The following is a 21,107-nucleotide window of genomic DNA, read 5'->3' as shown; positions in this document are numbered from 1 at the left end:
TTTCGTAAAGATGCAAAGAAAGCAGGAATAATTGAGTTCTTCATTAATTTCGACGGCATGTATGATTTAGTAAAGTGTTACATATTTATTGTTCATATGTATATAGGTAAGACCAGGTGGAAAAAGACCTGGCTACACTTGGAATCTGCAATTGGTGCCAAACAGCGAAGAACGACTGGCTCACTGTTGTAAACACGGATATAAGAAAAAATAGATGAAACCGCACTAAAATTGGCATATCTTACTTTTGGTGGGAATGCCAAAGAATATACCAGTTTAAATCATTTTGGTCTTAAGGGCGATTCAAGATGTTTTAACTAGGAATACTGTTTTATATGAAAGCTAGACGGTTCATAAAAAAAGCTGAAATGTTTCGGCCCCGCTCAAGCGATAACTTGAATAAATTTAAGATACATCGGAAAGTTGGTAAATGTATTCATTGGCACTTTGGGCAGGTTAGTATTGCAGTTGGGCATAATCGGAACATATCCTCGCCCAGAAAAACTTGTAATCTGCTCTAACTATGCCCCAAATTATAATGCAAAATTGTAGTTCCATACAGGGGATCACAACAGGATAAGTCTCTAAATGCAGAAAATTTTTACAAAGTTTGCGAGCTTCCGTTTCGTAATAAGTTTAATGTACATACCTTACAAATTACTAAAGCTATATCAACTAAGCTTGCTCAGGTCAAACCTTTTCGGTGCTTCCTCAGAGAGTGTGCAAATGGGTGAAATCGGATGATAATCGCACCCTCTTCTCATATAACGGTTATGTTGAAAACTGCTACAAGTCCGATAATCACTAAATGAAAATTTCTTTTGTCATATTTTTAAAATTCTTAACTTATTTTTCAAAATCTATATAGTCCCCTCAAAGTAATTCCCCTTGACCCCAATACACTTGTGTCAATGTTTTTTCAATTATCGAAACAGATGCTAAAGTCAATTTCCGGAATAGCATTAGAGGCGCGTAGCGATTCACGTTTGATGTCTTCAATTTCTTCTAAACGGTTTCCTCGGAGTGGTCATTTCAGTTTGCTGAATAGCCAGAAGCTACGCGAAGCTACGGTGGTTGAAAATTTGGCGAAAAGCTCACGAAGAATCAATGTAGTATAGTGATTCATTAAAGTGGTGCAAAAACTCTTTGTACGAATAGCTTTGCGTAAACACTCAAATAATTTTCCTAGTTGACAGTTTGTCCTGTGGGAAGCACACCTCGATAATCGAAGAAAACTAACAACATAACCGTAATTTTTGACCTGCTTTGACGAAATTTTTTCGACTTCGTTCCATCTTTGCCACGATATTCGGTCAATTGATCGTATGTTTCCGAGTCATAAGCATAGATCCACGACTCATCGCTAGTAATAATACGTTTCATGACATTCTGGTAGTCGGAAAGTATTGTTTCACGCTAACGCGTTGCTGTTTTTCGAAAGAATTAAGTAATTTTGGAAGCAATCGCCCCTTCACCTTTCTTAGGGTCAACTGATCTTCCAAAATAGTTTTCACTGATCCTTTTAATATTCCAATGATGATCATACGAGGATCTCTGACTGTCGATTCTCAAACATCAGTTCCTTTATTTCATTGATATATGGATCATCACTTGTTGTTGATGGCAGTCCTAGATGTGGTTCGTCAAGAAGTTCTTCGAGCCCCTTTTGAATTATTATCACCGAAGGCCTTTTCCGTACACAAAATTTAATGGAACTTCTTTGTTGAATAATTTTACACATCGTAAAAATCGCCGGATGCACTTTATGTACTTCAAAAAAAGCAAGCTTATACTAAACACAATGATTGTTTTGATGTGACATTTGGCACAGATGGCACTGACAGTCATACCAACCTAAAAAATAAATATTTTGACGAATGGGTTTTTGCGCGAAATTTAAATTAAAAAGTCTTACTATTTTTTCCCACAGTAGTACAGCAGGAAGAGGGAAAAGAGGCAAGTCAATGACTACTACAAGTATATAAAAAATTTTGTGTAGATATCTGTCGTAAAGTTAAAATACTTTAGGAGATTCAAAAAGGATGGTATGTTAAGCACGGCAAGAACATTCGTATCACTTCAAATGATTCCTTACAGGTATGATGATCGAAACTTGTTAACAAATGTTGATGTAACGAGTTTTAAGAGCACTAGAAAAGTTTGCAAGCGTGCGCGTGTTGGCCATGCAAACGAAATCGAGTTGCATACATGATGGCATCAAATGTACTTTCACAGGAATAAAGAGTTTCATTGATATCCTTTTAGTTTTATCTAGAAAAAAACTTCTGTAACGTTGTTATTGAAAAACTCACTCTTAAATTTGAGGCCACTGACTCCTATTTTCGGTAGTAATTTTTAATAATTTCGACTCGTTGTTAGATCGTATATCTTTCCACGATGAAAAGTGCCCTATTGAAAACACCTATGTATATTTCTTGGTGGCGATAGTTTCTTGATAGTATGTCTGCTATTTCGTAATGTGTTTGGTAGGTGGAACTACTGAATTTCTTTAAAATATAACTTCAATTTCTCCAGATTTCACAGAAAATAGAAACTTTAGAATGGAGTTTACTGTGTTTTTTATCGTTTTTCTAATTTCTACAATTAACAACTTTTTTGTTAATTTTTGTTAATATTCCACTATTCATGGACGTGTTTATTGGCTGTTGCATAAATGCTCTTTAATATCATAGATCTACAAAAACAAAACATTTTTTTCTTTTAGTTTTCAACCAGGCCACGAATTTAAACATCTACGCAAAAGTAAAAGGGAACTCGGTTCTTTAATACCCGACCAAGTTAGGAATGGTTGGACGAGAAAGATATTATTTTAATTACAATTGTTGGCAATATTTAATTCCAAAAACGGCAAATTATTGAAGGATTTAGAGTTGGAAAATTTTTGTGTTGTTGTTTTGAGCCGTGAATTTCAACTCGATTAAGGTAACTATGAAGAAATTTAAAAAATTTCAAGTCAAACTATATTCACAATCATCTGAATAAATTCCAAATAAGTTCCACCAGAATATAAGTACTTGTAAGAGTGATGAACTTAAGGCGTCGAGGTTGCTTGAGATTGTCAACTTGAGAATTATAAAAGTGTTTTAAACATTTTTCTCTCAATTTACTTGAATGTGTTCATATTCTTCAAAACAAAACTGGCATTATAAAAAATACATAAATAATTCCAGCCTACCTGATCGCTGCCCCTACTTCACTAAATTTCTGCGCAAAATACTACGGATGGTAAGAACGCTTCTATTGATAAGTTTTGATATCTCCTGCAATGCATTAAGTATTATTTTTCTTTCTTCGAATATGGCTTCTTTTTCTTCAGATATTTTGTAATGTTGGGTTTGTCAAGTTTATGCCTAAAGTAGTTTAAATTCATATTTTCTTTCAAAAGAAAATGGTTTTTATTTTAGCTCACAGTTAAAAGTTTATTTAAAGTAATAATAAAGTTTCCAAAACAAAATTTTTTCGAACCAAAAATCTGTTGTGTTCTTTTTATTGAAAAAATATGTTGCTTTCTTTCATATTTTCTGATTTTTTTAATGTAAAATGGAAATAAAAATTTTGAAAAAAAACGAGAACAAATCTTGCAAAATCATTGATAGTTTTATGACTTATGAGCTCTAAATATATTCAAAATATCTTTTATTATATAAAATATACTGTAGAGTGTTTTCCAAGCAATTATACCTACATATTTCAACAACAAATGAACAACAAAAATAGTTGTGGATAAAACTTTGCAAAGACATAAGCAAAATAGCACTTGTTTTATTATTTATTCATTATTCTTAATGAAAGACGTAAAGTCTGATAAATACGCACATATACTCAAACGAAAAAGGTGAGTAGACAAGATTATTTATTTGATTTCAGCTGATATGAAGATCAAAATTCCTTATGATTTCCTCGTACGTTAACGAACGAAACAATTCCAAATATGCCGTGCTAATGCCCTCATTATTTTTCAAGTTGGTGACTTTTGTATGATATATTGTTTACACATCAAAGATAATGAAGCATACGCTCATCACCTCGGTGGAAATAAAATGTCAACACCGTTAGTCATTCATTGCTCAAAATCATCTTATTTATCCTTTTCACTCTGTTGCCATCCCGGAGACATCGCATGAAAGTTAATCGTTCATCTACATACTTAGAAGACAGAGAACGAGAACTGTGAAAACAGGTGTCATCTCTTTGAAAACCTTAAAGTTACGAAATATCAATATTTATATCAAATAAGCGGAAGTTTAAAATCTGAGTAAAAAAGCATTTACTTCTAAGTCAATAAACTTATTAATCCGGGTAGACGTAAGCCGATTCAAATGCACCCTTAAATTATAAGAATTGATTTCGATATGTCTACAAAACAAGCAAGGAAGGGATAAGTACGGATGTGACCGAACATTTCATACTCTTGCAATTTGCAGAAATCAAAGCCGAAAAAATACTTTCAGGTGTTAGCAAAACTATTGTGTATACTAACAAGTAAGGAAGGGCTAAGTTCGGGTAAAACTGAACATTTTATGCTCTTGCAACTTGAATAAAAGCCAGTTAAATACCGTAAGATGTAAAATTCAACCAGAGGATCGGAATCTATGCAATTTTATATATACATAAGGTTTGTTAGAAAAACGAAAGTCATCGTATGTAATAGTATCGACCCGATGTGGCCGTCATCTTACCATATACTAAAAAAAAATTCCCTGAATTCTATTAAGGTATCTCACATACAATTATCATATTATATCATATGAAGCAAAGTCAGCCGGATGTTCGAAAATCCTTGTAATATTTACATACATGGGGGCTAGGTCAAGTTTTCGCCCAATTGTATCTGTTTTGAGCACAAAGATATAGCGTTATATGTTAAGTATATAATTCCTTGACTTGTAGAATTTGATCATTGTTCGTCGAGAGAGGACTTTACTTCTCAATTGCCCACTCGGTCCGAAGTAACACTTGTTGACAAGAGTTATTATGTGTTGGATTTCGAGTTTGCCATTGTTGTTGGTGTTAATGCTGGTTCCAAGATATACGGAATTTTCTACGATTTCGAAGTTATAACTGTTAATAATGACGTGGGAGCAGTGAAGACAAGAGATATTTCGTCTTGCCCTCGTTCCCTACCAGATCCATTTGCTTCGATTCCTTACGCATTCTGGAGAAAGTAGAATTTATGGCGCGGTTGTTGAGGCCAATGACATCAATATCATCGGCGTACGCGAGAATCTGTACCCTCTTAAAGGGGATTGTAGCTTCTCTATACAAATCTGCAGTTCGAATTATTTTCTTCAGGCGTAAATTGAAAAGGCCGCCCAATAGGGAGTCCCCTTGCCTAAAAACTCGTTTGATATCGAACAGCTCGGAGAGGTTCTTCTCGTATTATTTTATTTTGCGGTAGTACCAAATTCAGACCAAGCGGCATAAAAGCCCCTTTTCAAGCTGTCAAAAGCAGCTTTGAAATCGAAAAAGAAGTGGTGTATGTCAATCCTTTTTTCATGGGGCTTTTACAAGATTTGACGCATTGTGAATATCTGGTCAGTTGTTGATTAGTCCTAAAACCACACTGAAAAGGTCGAGCCAGTTTGTTAACGGTGGACTTTAATCTCTCAACCAATACGCTCGGTAGAAACTTATATGCGATATTGTGGAGGCTTATCCTACGGTAGTGGGATGATGCATGCTCCAGTTCTTGGCCGCCGTGTTTCAATAGATATATTGGGCAATCCATCAACCCCCGCCGCTTTGTTGTTCTTCAGACGGGTAATTGCTATTCGAACTTCTTCATGATCGGACAACGGATCATCTGCTCATCTCTATCTTTCCCATCCTACACGTGTTGTGGTCGATTGTAACGTTGCGAAGTATGCAGTCTGTTTTCTCTTCCAATATTATATGTCCAATTAATTTTTCTAAGATATCTTACATGTGGGCCGATATATGTGTACGGTAAAAATCCAACCGAAAATTTGATACAAACGACCGTTTAACTAATTAAACTATCATACTCGGTAGCAACATATTGCAAGAGTGTAAAAATATCGCACCCATTGCGGCCGTAATGCAAAACTTATTAAGAAGCGCTACCCTATTCCGGTACCCAAATTTCAATAAGTTAAGAGGTTAGGGGTAGTCAAAGGCACGAAAAAATTGAATTTTGGGTATTTTTTTTGCTATTAAATCGTGTTATTTTACAAAAGTAGTACTATGGCATTATTATAGAATGTGTTGACTTGAAGTAACGAAAATGTCAACAAAAAAAATTTAATTTCCAAAGTTATAGTTGCTTGTGTTGACCCAGTTTCAAAAAAAGGATTCAGCTAAAATCAATCGGACAAAAAAATTAGTTTTATAAATAGATAAACTCGGGCCTGATCGAAGGATTTTTTTTAATTAACAAAATGGCGGCCTCAGGAAATTTTTTTCTAAATTTTTGGGAAAAATCAACAGTTAATTGGCCTTAAAAAATCGAAATAAAAAAATCCTTCGATCAGGCCCGAGTTTATTATGTATTCTAAAAGCTGTATAAATTTCACTAAAATCTACTGAGCAGTTTTCGAGTTACAGTTGTCACCAGTTCAAAAAACATAGTTTTGAGAAAAGTGCGTTTAAAGTTTCACACTAGCGCTTTGAAATGCCCGAGCTCTCTTTGTTATTTGTCGAATAACTGAAAAACTAATTATCGGATCAACGTGAAATTTTTAGAAAATATGTTTAAGATAATATTTAACGAAAATGCAAAAAAAAAAATATTTTTTTGAAAATTCTGACTACCCATAACCCCTTAAATAAGGTAAGCTTCAAAAGTATTAAAAAAATGTACTTGAGAATCGGGTTTCCTAAGGTAGTTATTGCCGATTTTATCAATATTTTTAAGTATTCCAAAATATATTTATATAGATATGTTATATATATTGTGATCACAAAGTACCCGGAAATTGTAAATAAAACGAAAAATATTCAATTATTCATCAATATATATTTTGTTGCTTTCAAAGTAATCTCCACCAGATGTAATACACTTATGCGAACGATTTTCAATCGTACACATCGATGTCACATTGGTACTCTTTTTGAAAAAAATTAGCTTTACGAGTATTGTGGCGAGTCGAGTAATGCGCGTTTCATACCCAAAATATGAACCAAAATCATTCGAACGGACTACTCAATATTTTACGAGGCATAGAAAAGAGAATGTTGAACTCCGTTGCGTATTATGTTCGAAGGTACTAAGCAAAGAACTAAATCATGGATAAGTAAATTAGTTGACAACTCTACTTACTTGGTCCTGGCACCACTCATTGTTGAATATAAAAACCACATTTATGAAAATTCAATATTCAATTCATTATTTACATGTTGACATTTTTATGTTTTTTTTTTTTCAATTTGATCGAAATTTTATTTTTACAGCTTGATTATTGCCTCATTAAACTGCTTCAATAACTTTCACTTACAAAATAGTTTTTATGTATTGTACAATGCAAAAGTGATAACTAGAATATTACTGTTTCATTTTTATTTGATTTTTTCTCTCGCTTATAAAATGCTATCTTATTTATACACATTCGTCAATATGTGTGGAGGTTAATAAATTATAAAAAATATAATTTTTAATTACTCAGTACTGTTGGATATACATACATATGTAATTCTAGTACACATAAAATCTTTTTAGAGCAACTAAGTAAGTAAAAAGTTAATACGTAGATATCAATGCCCTTTTGCTTACTTGTAAGTGATATGTTAAATAACGGTCTAACGCGGATTTCAATTCAATTGGTTCAATATGGTCGTGAAAGGAATTCATACTTGTATAACTAAACAGAAAATCATTAGAAATTGATGTCCCATTTTCTTTTTCTATCTTATTCATTTTCTTTAGCTTTGCTTCTTGTTATTTTACTCTGTTGGAGTCCAAATCATTTTCTCCTTGTCTTCCAAACTCAGTTCGTTCAAATGTCAGTTGTCCTCAGTTTTCCAAAAGAATCTCAAACTGACACTTCAGCACCATAAATAGATTTCATTAAATGTTTGTATGTATGTATGTAACTATACAAGCATTGCTCTAAGCCCGCAAAGCAGTTCAAGCTTTCAAACTTAAGTATATGAAATTGTGTATGTATGTATTTATGCACTATTCGTACTGCTTAAGTGCTTTGTAAATAAATCAGGTATATTAGCATTGCCATAAATAATTTGCTTTTAAATATTATTTGCACTAAATCATTATTATTTCTTTCTTAAATTTTAATAGCCTTAATCGCAAGTGTTAATATTATTTAGACTGATTCCTTCTCGTCGTTTTCGCAGTTTACTTTTAGGCGTCTAAACTTTCTGAACGAAAATCAGTAAAACGGTTTCTACAGAATAAAGAGACTACTAGGCGATTATAAAAATGTTTGTATGTAAAGTCGAAAGTTTCAAAGAAATATGCAGTAACAAATCTGCCTGTAAATAGATTTTGATATATATTTTTTATTTGGGTTAAAAATAAGATATGACAGTACTTTCTAAACTGATTTTAGTCAAGCTAACAAATGAGTTGTCTAACCCTCCTTGAAAACTAATTTCCCCAAAAACATACATATGTATATAATATCAACAAAATCGGGTATTATTTGTAATAACTGCATTTGTAACTCACAAACACACGAAAAAGTTTTCAGTAATTAAAAACACAGAGCGTTAAAAAGTATTTTCCAAAATCGCCTAAACTTAGGTGCTCCAATAAAACTCCAAAAAATAAGGTAAAAAAACACTGAATAAAAAACAACGATTCAGCACTTATTGCTCCATTTAAAACTAAGACCCCTATTAAGCACTTGACCAGCGATTTCTAAATTTTCATTACGCATTGCAACCACCTTTTCACGGTAGCCATTTTCAAAGTATTATATTTACTTAATAAAGCTCAGAGAATATACGTTCAGATCAATTGCTATTTGCAATATAATAAAATGATTCTGATATACACTTGCCAGAAAAAGTCTGCGTACAAAGTACCAAAAAAATATCTTTAATATATACTGATTTTATAAAAAACGAATTTTTTGATATTCATTAAAAGATATTAATTATGTTGTTTTATTAAAATATAATTGATTCTGCGTTGAAGGATATAAGATATAAGTGAATCTCATAGATACTATCGAGGGTTAGAATCTGGTGATTCTGGTCGTGTTGTAGAGTAACTAAAGCTTAATTATGACTTTTGTATGCTTCGGGTCGTTCTTCTGTAAAATATAGTAGCCACTTCGAAGGCCTAATTCGTCCGCTCTTTACTACATATTTATTTTTAAGATGCTAAGGTACGCCCCATTGTATACTCTATAAATTCCATTCGTCCCACGCAATTACTAGCTATGCATCTCCATATCATTGCTTCTTCACCACGATTATTCAGAATATGCCGTGAACGTTTTTGCCATAAAATCTGTGCAACTGCATTTTTTTTTTTTAATTTTTTTTAGTTTTGTGAAAGGTGTTAGTGTAGAAAGATTTCTTAAAAAGCATTTTGCTTGCTACAAATGTGAACGGGCCACTGCAGTACCTCCTATATTCGAATTATGCGCACCTCTTCATTGCCTTACTGACGATAGATACCCAAAATGCAGCGGAATTAAATTTAACGTTGTGTTGTGGCGTAACGCCATTCACTGAGAGGGAGTCGGTAAAGGTATTAAATGCGTCCAGTAGTTGTCGGAAGTTAGTTGTGTCCGAAGACTGGTTGGTGTATTGTTTGATGTCGTCGACGTAGTTGAGGAATGACCTCTCCTAGGGGGCAGTTCCGCTTCAAGCAGGTAACTTCAGGAATGATTTCTGTAAAACCACTTCAACAGGAACTGCTTGGAGAGGAGTTCATTAAGCTCCTTAACTGTGAGCAAACGGGCCTCACTAAGCAGGTGTATGAGAGGCGGATACAGTTATCGTATTTCAGAGTTCAGTGTTCTAACAAGTTTACAACTTCCTCGCCTGCGTCTCAGTACAACCAGGCGACCACATCGATGCGGCGTAGTTAAGGACCTGACGGCCGTTTGCCTTGTATGTTGCCAACAACATTTCTTTGTCCTTTCCCCATACGCTGGCTTCTAGCGACCTGAGGATTTTATTGCACCTCTGTACTTTGGCGATAATCGAGGTCATATGAGGAGTGAAGGAGCACAGACTGTCGAAAGTGACACCTAAAATTTTTGGGGTTAATGATAGTCGGAATCTTACCACCATCGACTGCAATATTAAGGTCAAGTCCGTACTCCTTCGTCCAGTTTGTGAATATGGTTGCTGTGGATTTAGTGGGAGCGAGTGTTAAGTGCCGTACAGCGAGAAAGCGAGAGAGGTCGGAGAGATAGCTTTTACGTTTGATAACGTACCACTTATTCCATTATATTCTAATAAACCCCAGAGGCATGGAATTGAAAACCGTAATACCGCCACTGTGAAACCACAAAAAAGGTTTTAAACATTCCCGCCATTTTTTTATGACCGATTGAGTTAATATCGATAATATTAAATTACAAAACTTCAACTAAAATGCAGTCGAGTTGTAAATTGAAACCGAAAATTTGACTATTGTTCAATATCGGTCTCGGGACAAAACTTTGTACAAGTTACAGAGGAGAACATCAAATTTACGGGCATCTAATGGTGGTATAATAGAAACAGATTGACCACTTTGATAACACAAGCTAGCTATGCACAAATGGAACCCTAAAATCGAAAAACGGGAAGAAACTTAACAAATATGTCGTTTGTGGTGCAACTCAGGTTAAGATAAATTGAACGAATAGAGATGACTTTACATACAAACATTTTCATAAAACACTTTTTTAAATAAATAATCCTTAAGCGTAACGCTATGCAAACGTCGATTTCGATAACCTAATTTGATATTTGAACTTATGTAGCTCCGTATTCATTACATGTGGTATGTAAGTGCTATGCTCGTATGTATGTATGTATGCTAAGTATGCTACTTAATTTAAGCTAATAAACTTGTAATTATGCTATATTTATTTCTATTTATGTACACGGCTGTTTGAATATATGTATGTATGTAGCAATTACTTTCTAATACTATTTATTAACTTTGTTGTTCTTGTTAAACAGAAACTTTAATTTGAAAACTTTTCAGGTGAATATTGTACTGTTGAGAATAATCATCGCTCATTTATCGTCAAAATATTGATTTATTTATGTAAATAGCGTATAAGTATGTAAGTATGTGTATCGTAGCGTTTGTACGATTATGCACGTCGTCTCTTCTGATAAGCATGAGCACTTCAGTTGACTAAGTAAATACTTTGTGTAGGCATTTAAGTAGGGGCGTTTAAAGGTTGGGAACTGGTGTAGTAAAGGTTAGATGATGTTGCGGGTGGTCTTGCTCTAAATTCAGTAAGTACCCAGAGTTCTTAATGAATACAATTACATGGCCATTACTTTCTAAACTATGTAACCAATTCGTATTTAACGATGATCCAACGAAATTATGCAACGCGACAAAATTGAGTCACGCGTCATCGGGCTAAACTGATTCTATTTTTTTTATTTTTCGGCTGCTAACTGTTTAATAACAACACAATTAAATTATCATATTAAATCAAATTTAAAAAAATGAGAAGTGTTGCCATATTAAAAAAAAAACAGTGAAATTAAATTACGACAATGAATAAAATCTGGCGATATAATCACAGAACTCAAAAGTTTTCAAAAACATTAGTTTAGGTTATGGGTTGTGATCTACAATAGGTGTATCAAACTGAAGAGTTTTAAGTATTTTTGTCGAAATAAAGCAGTTTAAAAAATATTTTTAGCTATGTGTTTAATATGTTTAACGGTATATGTTCGTGGTACTTGAATAATTACTAACTAAGCATTCCTAGAATATGCTGATCGTCTAACGTCCTTTTAAATGTACTTTATAAACTCTTTGCTAACGACATAACCTAGAAAACCGGAAATCTTTTACTATACCCACAAATTATGTTTTATATCAAACTAATTTTTAACATGCAGTTTAAAAGAATAACTGATTATTATTTTGTCACGGTAATTGTAATTATTGAAAACATCAGTTCGTACTAGCTTCAATTTAGCGACTGTTTTTGTTGTTCGTATGTCGAATTACCATTAAGTTCCGGACTGCTTATAAAATATGTTTACTATTTATTGGCACAGTTAAGTTTTTAGATTAAGCAACGTCAAAAACTAGGTTATGTTAATAATATATATATATGTATATGTATGTATGTATATTAAAAAAAAAAAATAAATTAATTAAAAAAATTAAAGAACTAAATTATTAACACATAAACAAATAAAACTCAAATTAAATCAATAATGACGTTTATTTCAACAGAAAACCTTAAGTTATGCATGCGCAAGGTCATCGAAAATTCCACAAATTTTTTAAGAATTCTAGACAAACCGGCGCATGCGTTTCTAAAAACTAAAAATAAAATTACAAAATTTTGTTTGGGGGTACAAAATAGCTTTATGCATAACTCATTGTAAAATGTTATGACTTGCATTACACTTACTTCGTAGCTTAACAGTAATATTCTTTTGTTGGAATAAAATAAAATGTGCTCGCAAATAGAAAATATATAGGTGCGTATGTATGGTATGTGTGAAGAAACATCACAAATGGCAGTACAAAGTTCGAATATATGGGGATGAATAAAATTACATAACTGGTAACAAAAGAAGACACAGAAATAATATTTAATATAGACGTAACAAAAGAAAATAGTTGTCAATAAGGTTGCACATGCATTAGTCGTATGTGGTATGAAATGAGTAAACATTGAAAGCAATAAACTTACTTCAATGTTCATAAAAAGGTTTCAACAACAATAATATGATTCTTTCTCGTTTAACATATGAGTCAGTCGTGTAATTTCTAATTAGAGTGTGTGTTTTATGAGTTACGTAAACCTTAAAACCCTTTTTTGCACTTTCAACATAATTATTTCCTTAAAGAATCTTTTTTTTATTTTGCACTTTCAACATAATTATTTAACTTTTGCTAGTTTATGCGTGTGAATGTATGTATGTGCTTGTGTAATTCATGGTCGTCTATACAACTTAACTATTAACATACTTTAAGCTGCCAGCCAATTTTTACGCTACTTCTTATCGTACTATTTGTCGAACGTAAAACTATTAAATGTACACTTTAAAATGTATCGATTACTAAACATTATATATATATGTGTTTCAATATACATACATATATACGGGTATGACGTATACCCTAACTTATCAGCTTAATTCTTATCGCCTTAACATTATATATTGAATCGTAAGTTTTTAGCAATCTTTTACACTTGTTCTCATGCTCTGGCAATCACTTCAGCGCTAACGAAGTGATTTAATACCTTTCCTATAAGCAATTGGCTGTCAAGCGCTCTTCCTCACAATTTGTGTTGTTTTCAATTAGCAAAGGCGTTGCCGTGTATTTGCATAGTTGTGCGAAGCGCTCCATGACACACGACGAGGAGAGGCGTGCCTCAGCATCGTGATCCCAGCACTCTTCCATGGTGTCACAGAAGATGTTGAGGCCCTGCAAAAGTTCATTAAAACGCAATTTGAACACAACAACTACATAAAAATCGTCAATATTTTAGATAATGGCAATAATTTGGAGCTTTATCAAACTTGCTTTACTATGGCTTTACTTACAGCATGTGTACGCCATGTGTTCAGTAAGCGCGGTCTCAATTTCTTTGTGACTACAGTATCTTGTATCTCATCCAGAGTAGGACGCAGTCCAAGCTAAAGGGGAAAGCGCAATAAGTGCGTTATTATTGCATATTCTTCCATTACAAAACATATAATTTACCTCAGCTTCAAAAGGCAACATGTAGTCGCCAACAGGTCCCACAGCGGTGCAGCGCGACACCATTTCCCACAATACCAAACCGCACGCGTACACATCAATGCGCAGAAACGCATCACGATTGAAATTGATGGCGCCCTCCAGCACCTCAGGGGCCATGTAGCGGCGTGTGCCAACTTGACCATGAGTTTCGCCGCACGGTTTGCCTACAACAAGCACGAATTCCAAATAATAAAAATGAAAATATGAAGGTTAGCACTTGTGCACTTACCCGGTTGAAATACCATAGCCAAGCCAAAGTCTGCAATGCACGCCGTCAAGTCGCCCTTCAGCAACACATTTGTGGACTTGAAATCGCGATGCGCTATGGATGGCTTCAGTCCGTCCGTCTTGCCGGCCGGTATTTCCTCATGCAAATGCATCAAACCTTGCGACATAGACTCGGCGATTTTGCACAGCTCCAGCCAAGTTAGTGTGTGTGATTTCAAGTAATTACAGAGTGAACCGTTCGGGTGATACACGGAGATGAGCCAGTATTCCAATTGCACTTTTTCTGTGTGCTTTTCGCAACCAAGAAACTCTAATATATTTGGATTCCGCATGCGTGGCAGCTGTAACAAGTTGAATTATTCAAAATTGTAATTTATTTCATATTTTAGCATTTCACCAAATTTTACCTTATAAATATCCACTTCGGTATTCCAAGACTCCTTCTCCTGCATACGAAATATCTTAACGGCCACATCTTGACTATGCAGCTTACCCTGCCACACATCGCCGAAACGCCCGCTAGCCTTCAGCTCCAATAAATGTATAGGCCGGTTGTTGAGCAGTGGCGAAACATTTGTAGCTTCCGTTTCATTCTGCGAAATGGAAATTGTTACGAGCAAAGTAAATAAATAAGTAAATAAGCACAATGGGCAAGTTTCCGCCGAAGTTCAACTCACCGTGGGTATTTCGTTGAAATTGGTCGGTTTACGCTTGCGGTAGTAGCAAAATGCGAATGGTGCCAATAAAAGCGCCAAACAAACGAACACAATTGCACAAACTATTACGTAAATTACGTTTGTATTATCCGTTGTTTTTTCCTTCGGCACTATATAGAAAAAGAGAAGCATTCATATTAAACATACGGTATTTAAGCAAATAATATATTTTGCATATATTCGAAACTCTTTTATTGGTCAATAATCTCCGTAGCTAGTTCGAATCTATCGAAATCTTAAAATCTCAAAAATGCTTCACCTCGGCAATTAAAGCCAAACTCTTGTAATTTTTATGCGTCAAAGGTTCTGATAAAGATTCATCATTTGTGCCTTAAAATCCGATTAGGTTACTAATATATAATTTTAGTTTGTATCCTTAGTTATCTGTATATATGTATATAGATTCGAAATCGGAAAAACCCCGTTGTTATTGTGGAAAAACCCCCAAATGATACTACATACCCTTTGCATACTACACACCCCTGTCCTTATGGGGGGCTGATTTTCTTGGATAACAACTAACCTACCCTTCATCCAACAGGTCATCGATAACAGTTAGAAAAATATCATTCCTCTCACCCCCTTATTCAATTGGAGGAATGTTGTCAAAATGCCTTTGGACGGATAAAAACCCAGATCCATTTCGGTAACGTAGGCTGGATTAAGTACATATTTCCTTATTACCAGAAGTAAAAATAAGGAGTACAGTCGCTCCTAAGACCCTGGCTTTTGGACAACTTTTCTAACACATTATGGAACTATCTCAAACTTCATACAGCAAAATACTTTTAAAATGCATATTTTTCTTCTTAAACTCGAAATTTCTTAAATATACACATATACATATGAATGTATGTACATTCACGTGTCGCAGCAACAATTAAAAAGCAAACAAAATTTCGTTAGAATTTTTCTTGACGACAGCAGAACACCACAGGTGAACAACTGCTCAAGTGGCCAAATGGAGAAGGGTGGTGTATATCTTTGAATGTACATACATATGTACGTATGCGTTAAATATATATGTATATATGTACATACACTTGCTTAAGTAGAACCAAAAAAGCATACAAAAATGAAAGTTCTCCCCTAATTTTAGAAACAGCTCGTTCACACACTCAGTCATAAGCGCATAATACACACATAAATGCACACGAACATATAAAACGTAAAAATGGTCACGAAACACACGAACGTGCTCCAAGTGAAAAGTGAACACAAAAAGGCCTTGCAACGAGGAAAACTAAAATACGGCATTCGCTCCTTGCATCAAGCATTTTTAATATTTGTGAAAAAAAACAATGAAGAAACAACAAAATAGGGAATAAAAAAATGGGCAAAAATAAAAACAACACTCAACGCAACAGCTATTAAACTGCGCAGCATATGCATGCCCCAAGTTGCAACTAACAGAGTAACAGAGCTCTGCCCAAACAACCGAGATGCAGGCAACTGGAATCGAGTTTTGCTGCTGGATCCTTTGCTGTGCGACCGTTTTGTTATACTTGTTCGTTTTTTTATTGCCGAGTTCGTTAACTCGGCATAGGACGCTGGTAGTTGGGGGTGTTGCGCTGCGCTACAACGACACCACATCAACGATGCGATGCGATGCCATTGCGCCACGACAATATTAGCTGCACCAGCAAACAAGCAGTTTCACACAGCATTCAGCAACCGAAAAGCAGAAGCAGGAACCCCAAACGATACAAAGTAGCAAAGCAAAACAAAGTAAAAATTGGGGTAAACACTGTGTGGCGCTCTGTCAGAGCAACTCACAACTCGCAATTCGCGCGTTCGAAAAAGCACACGTGCCACGACTATTGTGGCTTCTGTGGTTGTTGTTATCGTTGTAATTTTTTCTGTTGCTTTTACTTCCCCAACTACTGACAGATTTAAACACTTCAGCGGATGAGCAACAGCATCAGAATCATAGCATTTGGCATATGTGTATTTACGGTTGTACGGATGTGCATCTAAGTATGTACATACATATATACGGCAACAGAGGCAATCGTCACTTGAGCTAAAGTCAGCACGCGCGGTGGAACAGTGTGACGAGATGATTAGAGTTGTACTAAAAGGTTTAATACTTTAAATTTTTAAGAAATTTTATGGTCTACAGGAATATTTATCAAGCAGAATATTTTAAATTGTGCTAATAATAATTCGTTAAACACAGCAGAATTGAAAACGTCTGGGATAATTTTAACTTTTATTACATTTCTAACGAATTTTAATAATTATAATATTTACACAAACACCAAATATTTATCTTATTTGCAATCTAGGGAAGTGTAAGTGCAATGGAACATTCCCTTCCTAATACAAACTATAACGGTGTTGCTTGAAAAAATTTAAATTTGCAAAAAACGTTAACTGCGTTTGTATCAAAACTATAACACGCTTAAAAAAATCAGATATAAACATGATTTTAATCGGGCAGTTTTCAAATAAGATTTTGTCATAGAAAAATCTAATTTTGACCATTCAGTTTGTATGTCTGTTATATGCTATACAGGTCCGATATCGGTGGTTTCAATAAATGAGCTACTTCTTAGAGAGAAAATGATTTGTAGAAAATTTCCCTCAAAAACTGAAGGACTAATTCGCGTATATATGTACATACAGACTTCATCTCGTTGATCAATTATATAAATATCTGTTTTTGGGTCCCGGAGATAGTCCATTGAGTAGTTGGTCTTGCCATTCGTACCAATTGTGTAAGTAAAATAGCTTTTCACTAATTTTAGCTAATTTTCTTTGTTGTGTTTTAAGCTCCCTCTACTTAATATAAACAATTTACGAATGGCGCTACAAAATTTATGAAAGATATGGCATTATTTAAAAATAAAGAATTGCAGATTTATCTTCGATCAAGATTCTAAGTAACGAGCTAGTGAACTTGAAATCTGATTTTTTTTGTTACCTTAAAGCTACGCTAGTTTACCTTGAGTTGTGGCCTCGGTGGTGGTAGGGATCCATTTGTGCTCCATATTACACATGGAACCCTTGCAACAGCAAAAGTATAATTTATTTTGCCGCGGCTCCACGCTGGTAATACATTCCGTTTGATTGCATTCATGCATATCTGTGAAGCAACCCTTCATTTTAATTTTGGTTTCACCTACAACAAAAAAGTGGATCATTGAAATATAAATAGGCACGAGTTCGAGGATAAAATCCTTTTGGTTCATTCGCAACATGTAACAGCATTAAAATAAATAAATATACCTGTGTCCCTATCCATGGTCCATAGCACATAACAACTGGATGTCTTCTCCGACTCCACCTTGCAGTGCTCCACTTTGATCGCGCAATCACCCTCTGTGGTGCAATTCTTTTCATCAAAATGCTCACAGTCAATTCTATGGCCATCAGGCAAAACGGCGGCCTGGGTCCAACCCTCAAAATCTGCAAAACGAAAACAACATAACAAATATATTAAATCACAAAATATATCACTATATACTATGCACATACAATACATACATAGTGCTATTACAGTATATGCAAATGCAGTGATACTTTTAGTGAATTAAAAAATAATAGAGTAATGTTAAAAATAGTAAAACCAACAGATCAAACGGTAGCCGAAAGAAGAAGTGCAAAAGATAAAATGGAAAGTTAACAGGATAAGCCAAACCAACATTAAAAGCGAAAAGTATGGCCGTAGCTTTCATTCCAATCAAGTACTCGAATAACAACAAAACCAAACAGATATGCCTAACTGTTTATGTATGTATGTGGCTAATACATATGTATGTATGTATACTATGTGCAAAAGTTCTCAGTGGCAGTATTAACTACGGTATAAGTGTGGTTGGCCTTTCATCTTCGGCATGGAAAGTTTGCATTTTCGTTTTAAATTTAGCCGGCAGCAAGTCTTATACTTGGCGCTGCTGCACAATATTCACTTTGTAGGCATATCGTATGCCCCACAGTCACAGGCGTATATGCATTTAGCAGCATGTTTTCATTCACAATTCACTACACTTTTCTTCGCAGAAAATAGTGTGCGGGTAATTTGAGCTGAGCAAGGAATACGCTGTGAGCTATGTTAAGGATACAACCCCTGCTGAAGAGTACAATATGATGACATAGCATATCAATGAAGCGTTCAGTAAGGAATGGGCGATTTGTTTAAAATACATAAAATACAAAATAGAATGGAAGAACAACAAAAATAGTGAGGATATGTTTATAGAGATATTACATATTTATTTCAAAATACATATAACACCGACATTGTTGTAGAATATTACTTTTTAAAAATCATATAATTAAGACAAATTAAGGTATTATGTATTAAGTATCAAATGTTAATTGTTTTATCGGTACAAAAGAAGACGTTACTATTCAATTCCCACGACAGCCGCTTCCTCGCACCGGAATTGACTCGGATTTCATCCGACCAAGGGCTTTATTTCGGCGATCTAACCCCGTTAAAAAAAGACGTTTATAAGTCTTAAAAAACCGATAGATAGGTAGAAATAAAAAGAGGCTTGCACCGCGACCTAAGGTCTATTGGGCCTTCCCTGCGTCACACGGACTACAACAGGCCCAGCACTCTAACAAATGTCTGCTGGATACTATTGAGGCGATGTGATTCAAGTGTCTTGAATCTGCGTCTATAAACTGAGGCTTAGAATCAGGTACTCGGCAGTTTCCGACAATAAAAAAGACAAACTATGTAGTTACAAAGATCGTTCTCACTATATGTTTTTGTTAGTAAAACGGAGTGTCTGACATTGCAACAAATAAATAATTTACATATGTACATAAATAGCATATTATAATACAATATAAATTTTACTTACTTGTCATCAAAATAGGGTAGAGTAAGAGCACCATCATTGTGGTTTGCTGCCAAAATGGCAGCGAACACCATAAAGGTTTAATTTTGATCATTTCAAAATTTTGAAATTTTACTTAATCGCCAGATACTTAATCGTCACTTCAATAATAAACCTGGCACATGGAAGGTCGTTGTCAAGATCTGTTAAGGACCACACTTTTATAGCCGTGTTATCGACAATTTATATGTGAAAATTCATTTTTAAAGTAATCCAAATGCTATTTTGCATATACATACGAAGAGAATGTATTATCACAGTATAGAATTTTTAAATATTTTGAAGAATATAAAAACACTATGTAATTACGCCCCGTGATTGCGATGAAATTTTATCCTTTATTGCTTTACACAATTCCAAACATTGTGTATACGTTACTTCACAGCGTATTTTTATCTATTTACTGCTTCAAGTATCGATGCTTGTTGCTTTTTGTTCGGTAATTTTAGTTCTATTTCGCAAAGTAATTGATAAGCCTATTTTTTATCATTTATATGTAGGCTTTGCGGAAGTCCAGTTATCATTAAAATTTTCACAATAATACACATAGTATCAGAATCACTTTTATACTCGCTCACAAATGACCTCTTTAACACTTGTGATATGTTCAAGCACATGAAGTTTTGTAGGCTTATCCTAAAAGATTAGTAGAATTATTTTATATGAAACTTATTACATTTTGTAAATCACTTATGAATATCACTCTCTTCACTTAATTCGTATAAAATATGTTCTATTAAATCAAGTTTTTCCGTATTATATTGCTCAAACAAGATTTGTGCTGCATCTTTTCGCTGGAACGTAGTTATTTTGCTGTCATTTTGACTTTTCTTTCTGCATTTGATCTGTGCTCACTGAGAACACTTGCTGCACTGCCTTTGACACCATGCGTGGGAGTGAAAAAGAGTGTTAAACAGCACGACTGATAGTCGCCAATAAAGTATGTCGCAAACGGTAAAGTGAGAAAGACTGTGTATTTTGTTTTTATTTTGATCCAAACATCAGAGTTACCTACATTCCAAATAAAGTCCACAACCGAATTTTAACTGCTTGAAACTAAATCAATTATTTCGAACAAAATCTTTACATCTTTTATTATTTAATAAACCTTAATGAAAGCTTCAGTGTACAAAATACAGCAGATGCAAACTAATAAATTTACTGTGGTTGTTAATACTAAATTGTAGATGGGGCAGCTAAGTTATGTCACAATATGTTAAAGAAAATGTTTTTTTCTGACAACTACTCTTAAAATAAAGTAATTTTATTAAAATAAAGTAATTTTAACATAAGAATTACAAAGTTTATTGAGAATTAAACAAATAATATAACATTTCATAATCCGACAGAATACTTACATCAAATATTTGTAGATAATGGACCTTTTTACATACAACCTTGCGTTCACGC

At 34.3% G+C, this 21,107-nt stretch overlaps 1 protein-coding gene across 1 annotated transcript; it reads right to left on the bottom strand.

Moving 5' to 3' along the window:
• Positions 1–12,346: 12,346 nt before the first annotated feature.
• On the bottom strand, positions 12,347–20,570 carry LOC105225786 (activin receptor type-2B). The gene is made up of 9 exons (XM_011204402.4): positions 19,662–20,570; positions 18,076–18,255; positions 17,792–17,968; positions 14,806–14,954; positions 14,536–14,721; positions 14,130–14,469; positions 13,862–14,064; positions 13,702–13,794; positions 12,347–13,582 (listed from the first exon to the last, which is right to left on the bottom strand). The coding sequence occupies exons 1-9, from the start codon at positions 19,750–19,752 to the stop codon at positions 13,403–13,405; spliced, it is 1,599 nt and encodes a 532-aa protein (XP_011202704.2). The 5' UTR covers positions 19,753–20,570; the 3' UTR covers positions 12,347–13,402.
• Between the last annotated feature and the right edge of the window lie 537 nt (positions 20,571–21,107).

The sequence above is a fragment of the Bactrocera dorsalis genome, chromosome 2 (genome assembly GCF_023373825.1).
Source record: "Bactrocera dorsalis isolate Fly_Bdor chromosome 2, ASM2337382v1, whole genome shotgun sequence".
In the NCBI taxonomy this organism is placed as follows: Eukaryota; Metazoa; Arthropoda; class Insecta; order Diptera; family Tephritidae; genus Bactrocera; species Bactrocera dorsalis.
Note: the sequence above shows the minus strand (reverse complement) of the source record. Positions and strands in the feature narration are given on the sequence as shown.

Coding starts and splice junctions, on each gene's coding strand:
- LOC105225786 (XM_011204402.4), bottom strand. CDS start 19,752: ATGATCAAAATTAAACCTTTATGGTGTTCGCTGCCATTTTGGCAGCAA. Junction 18,256..19,661: donor CTACCCTATTTTGATGACAA/GTAAGTAAAATT, acceptor TTCGTTTTGCAG/ATTTTGAGGGTTGGACCCAG. Junction 17,969..18,075: donor GACCATGGATAGGGACACAG/GTATATTTATTT, acceptor TTTTTGTTGTAG/GTGAAACCAAAATTAAAATG.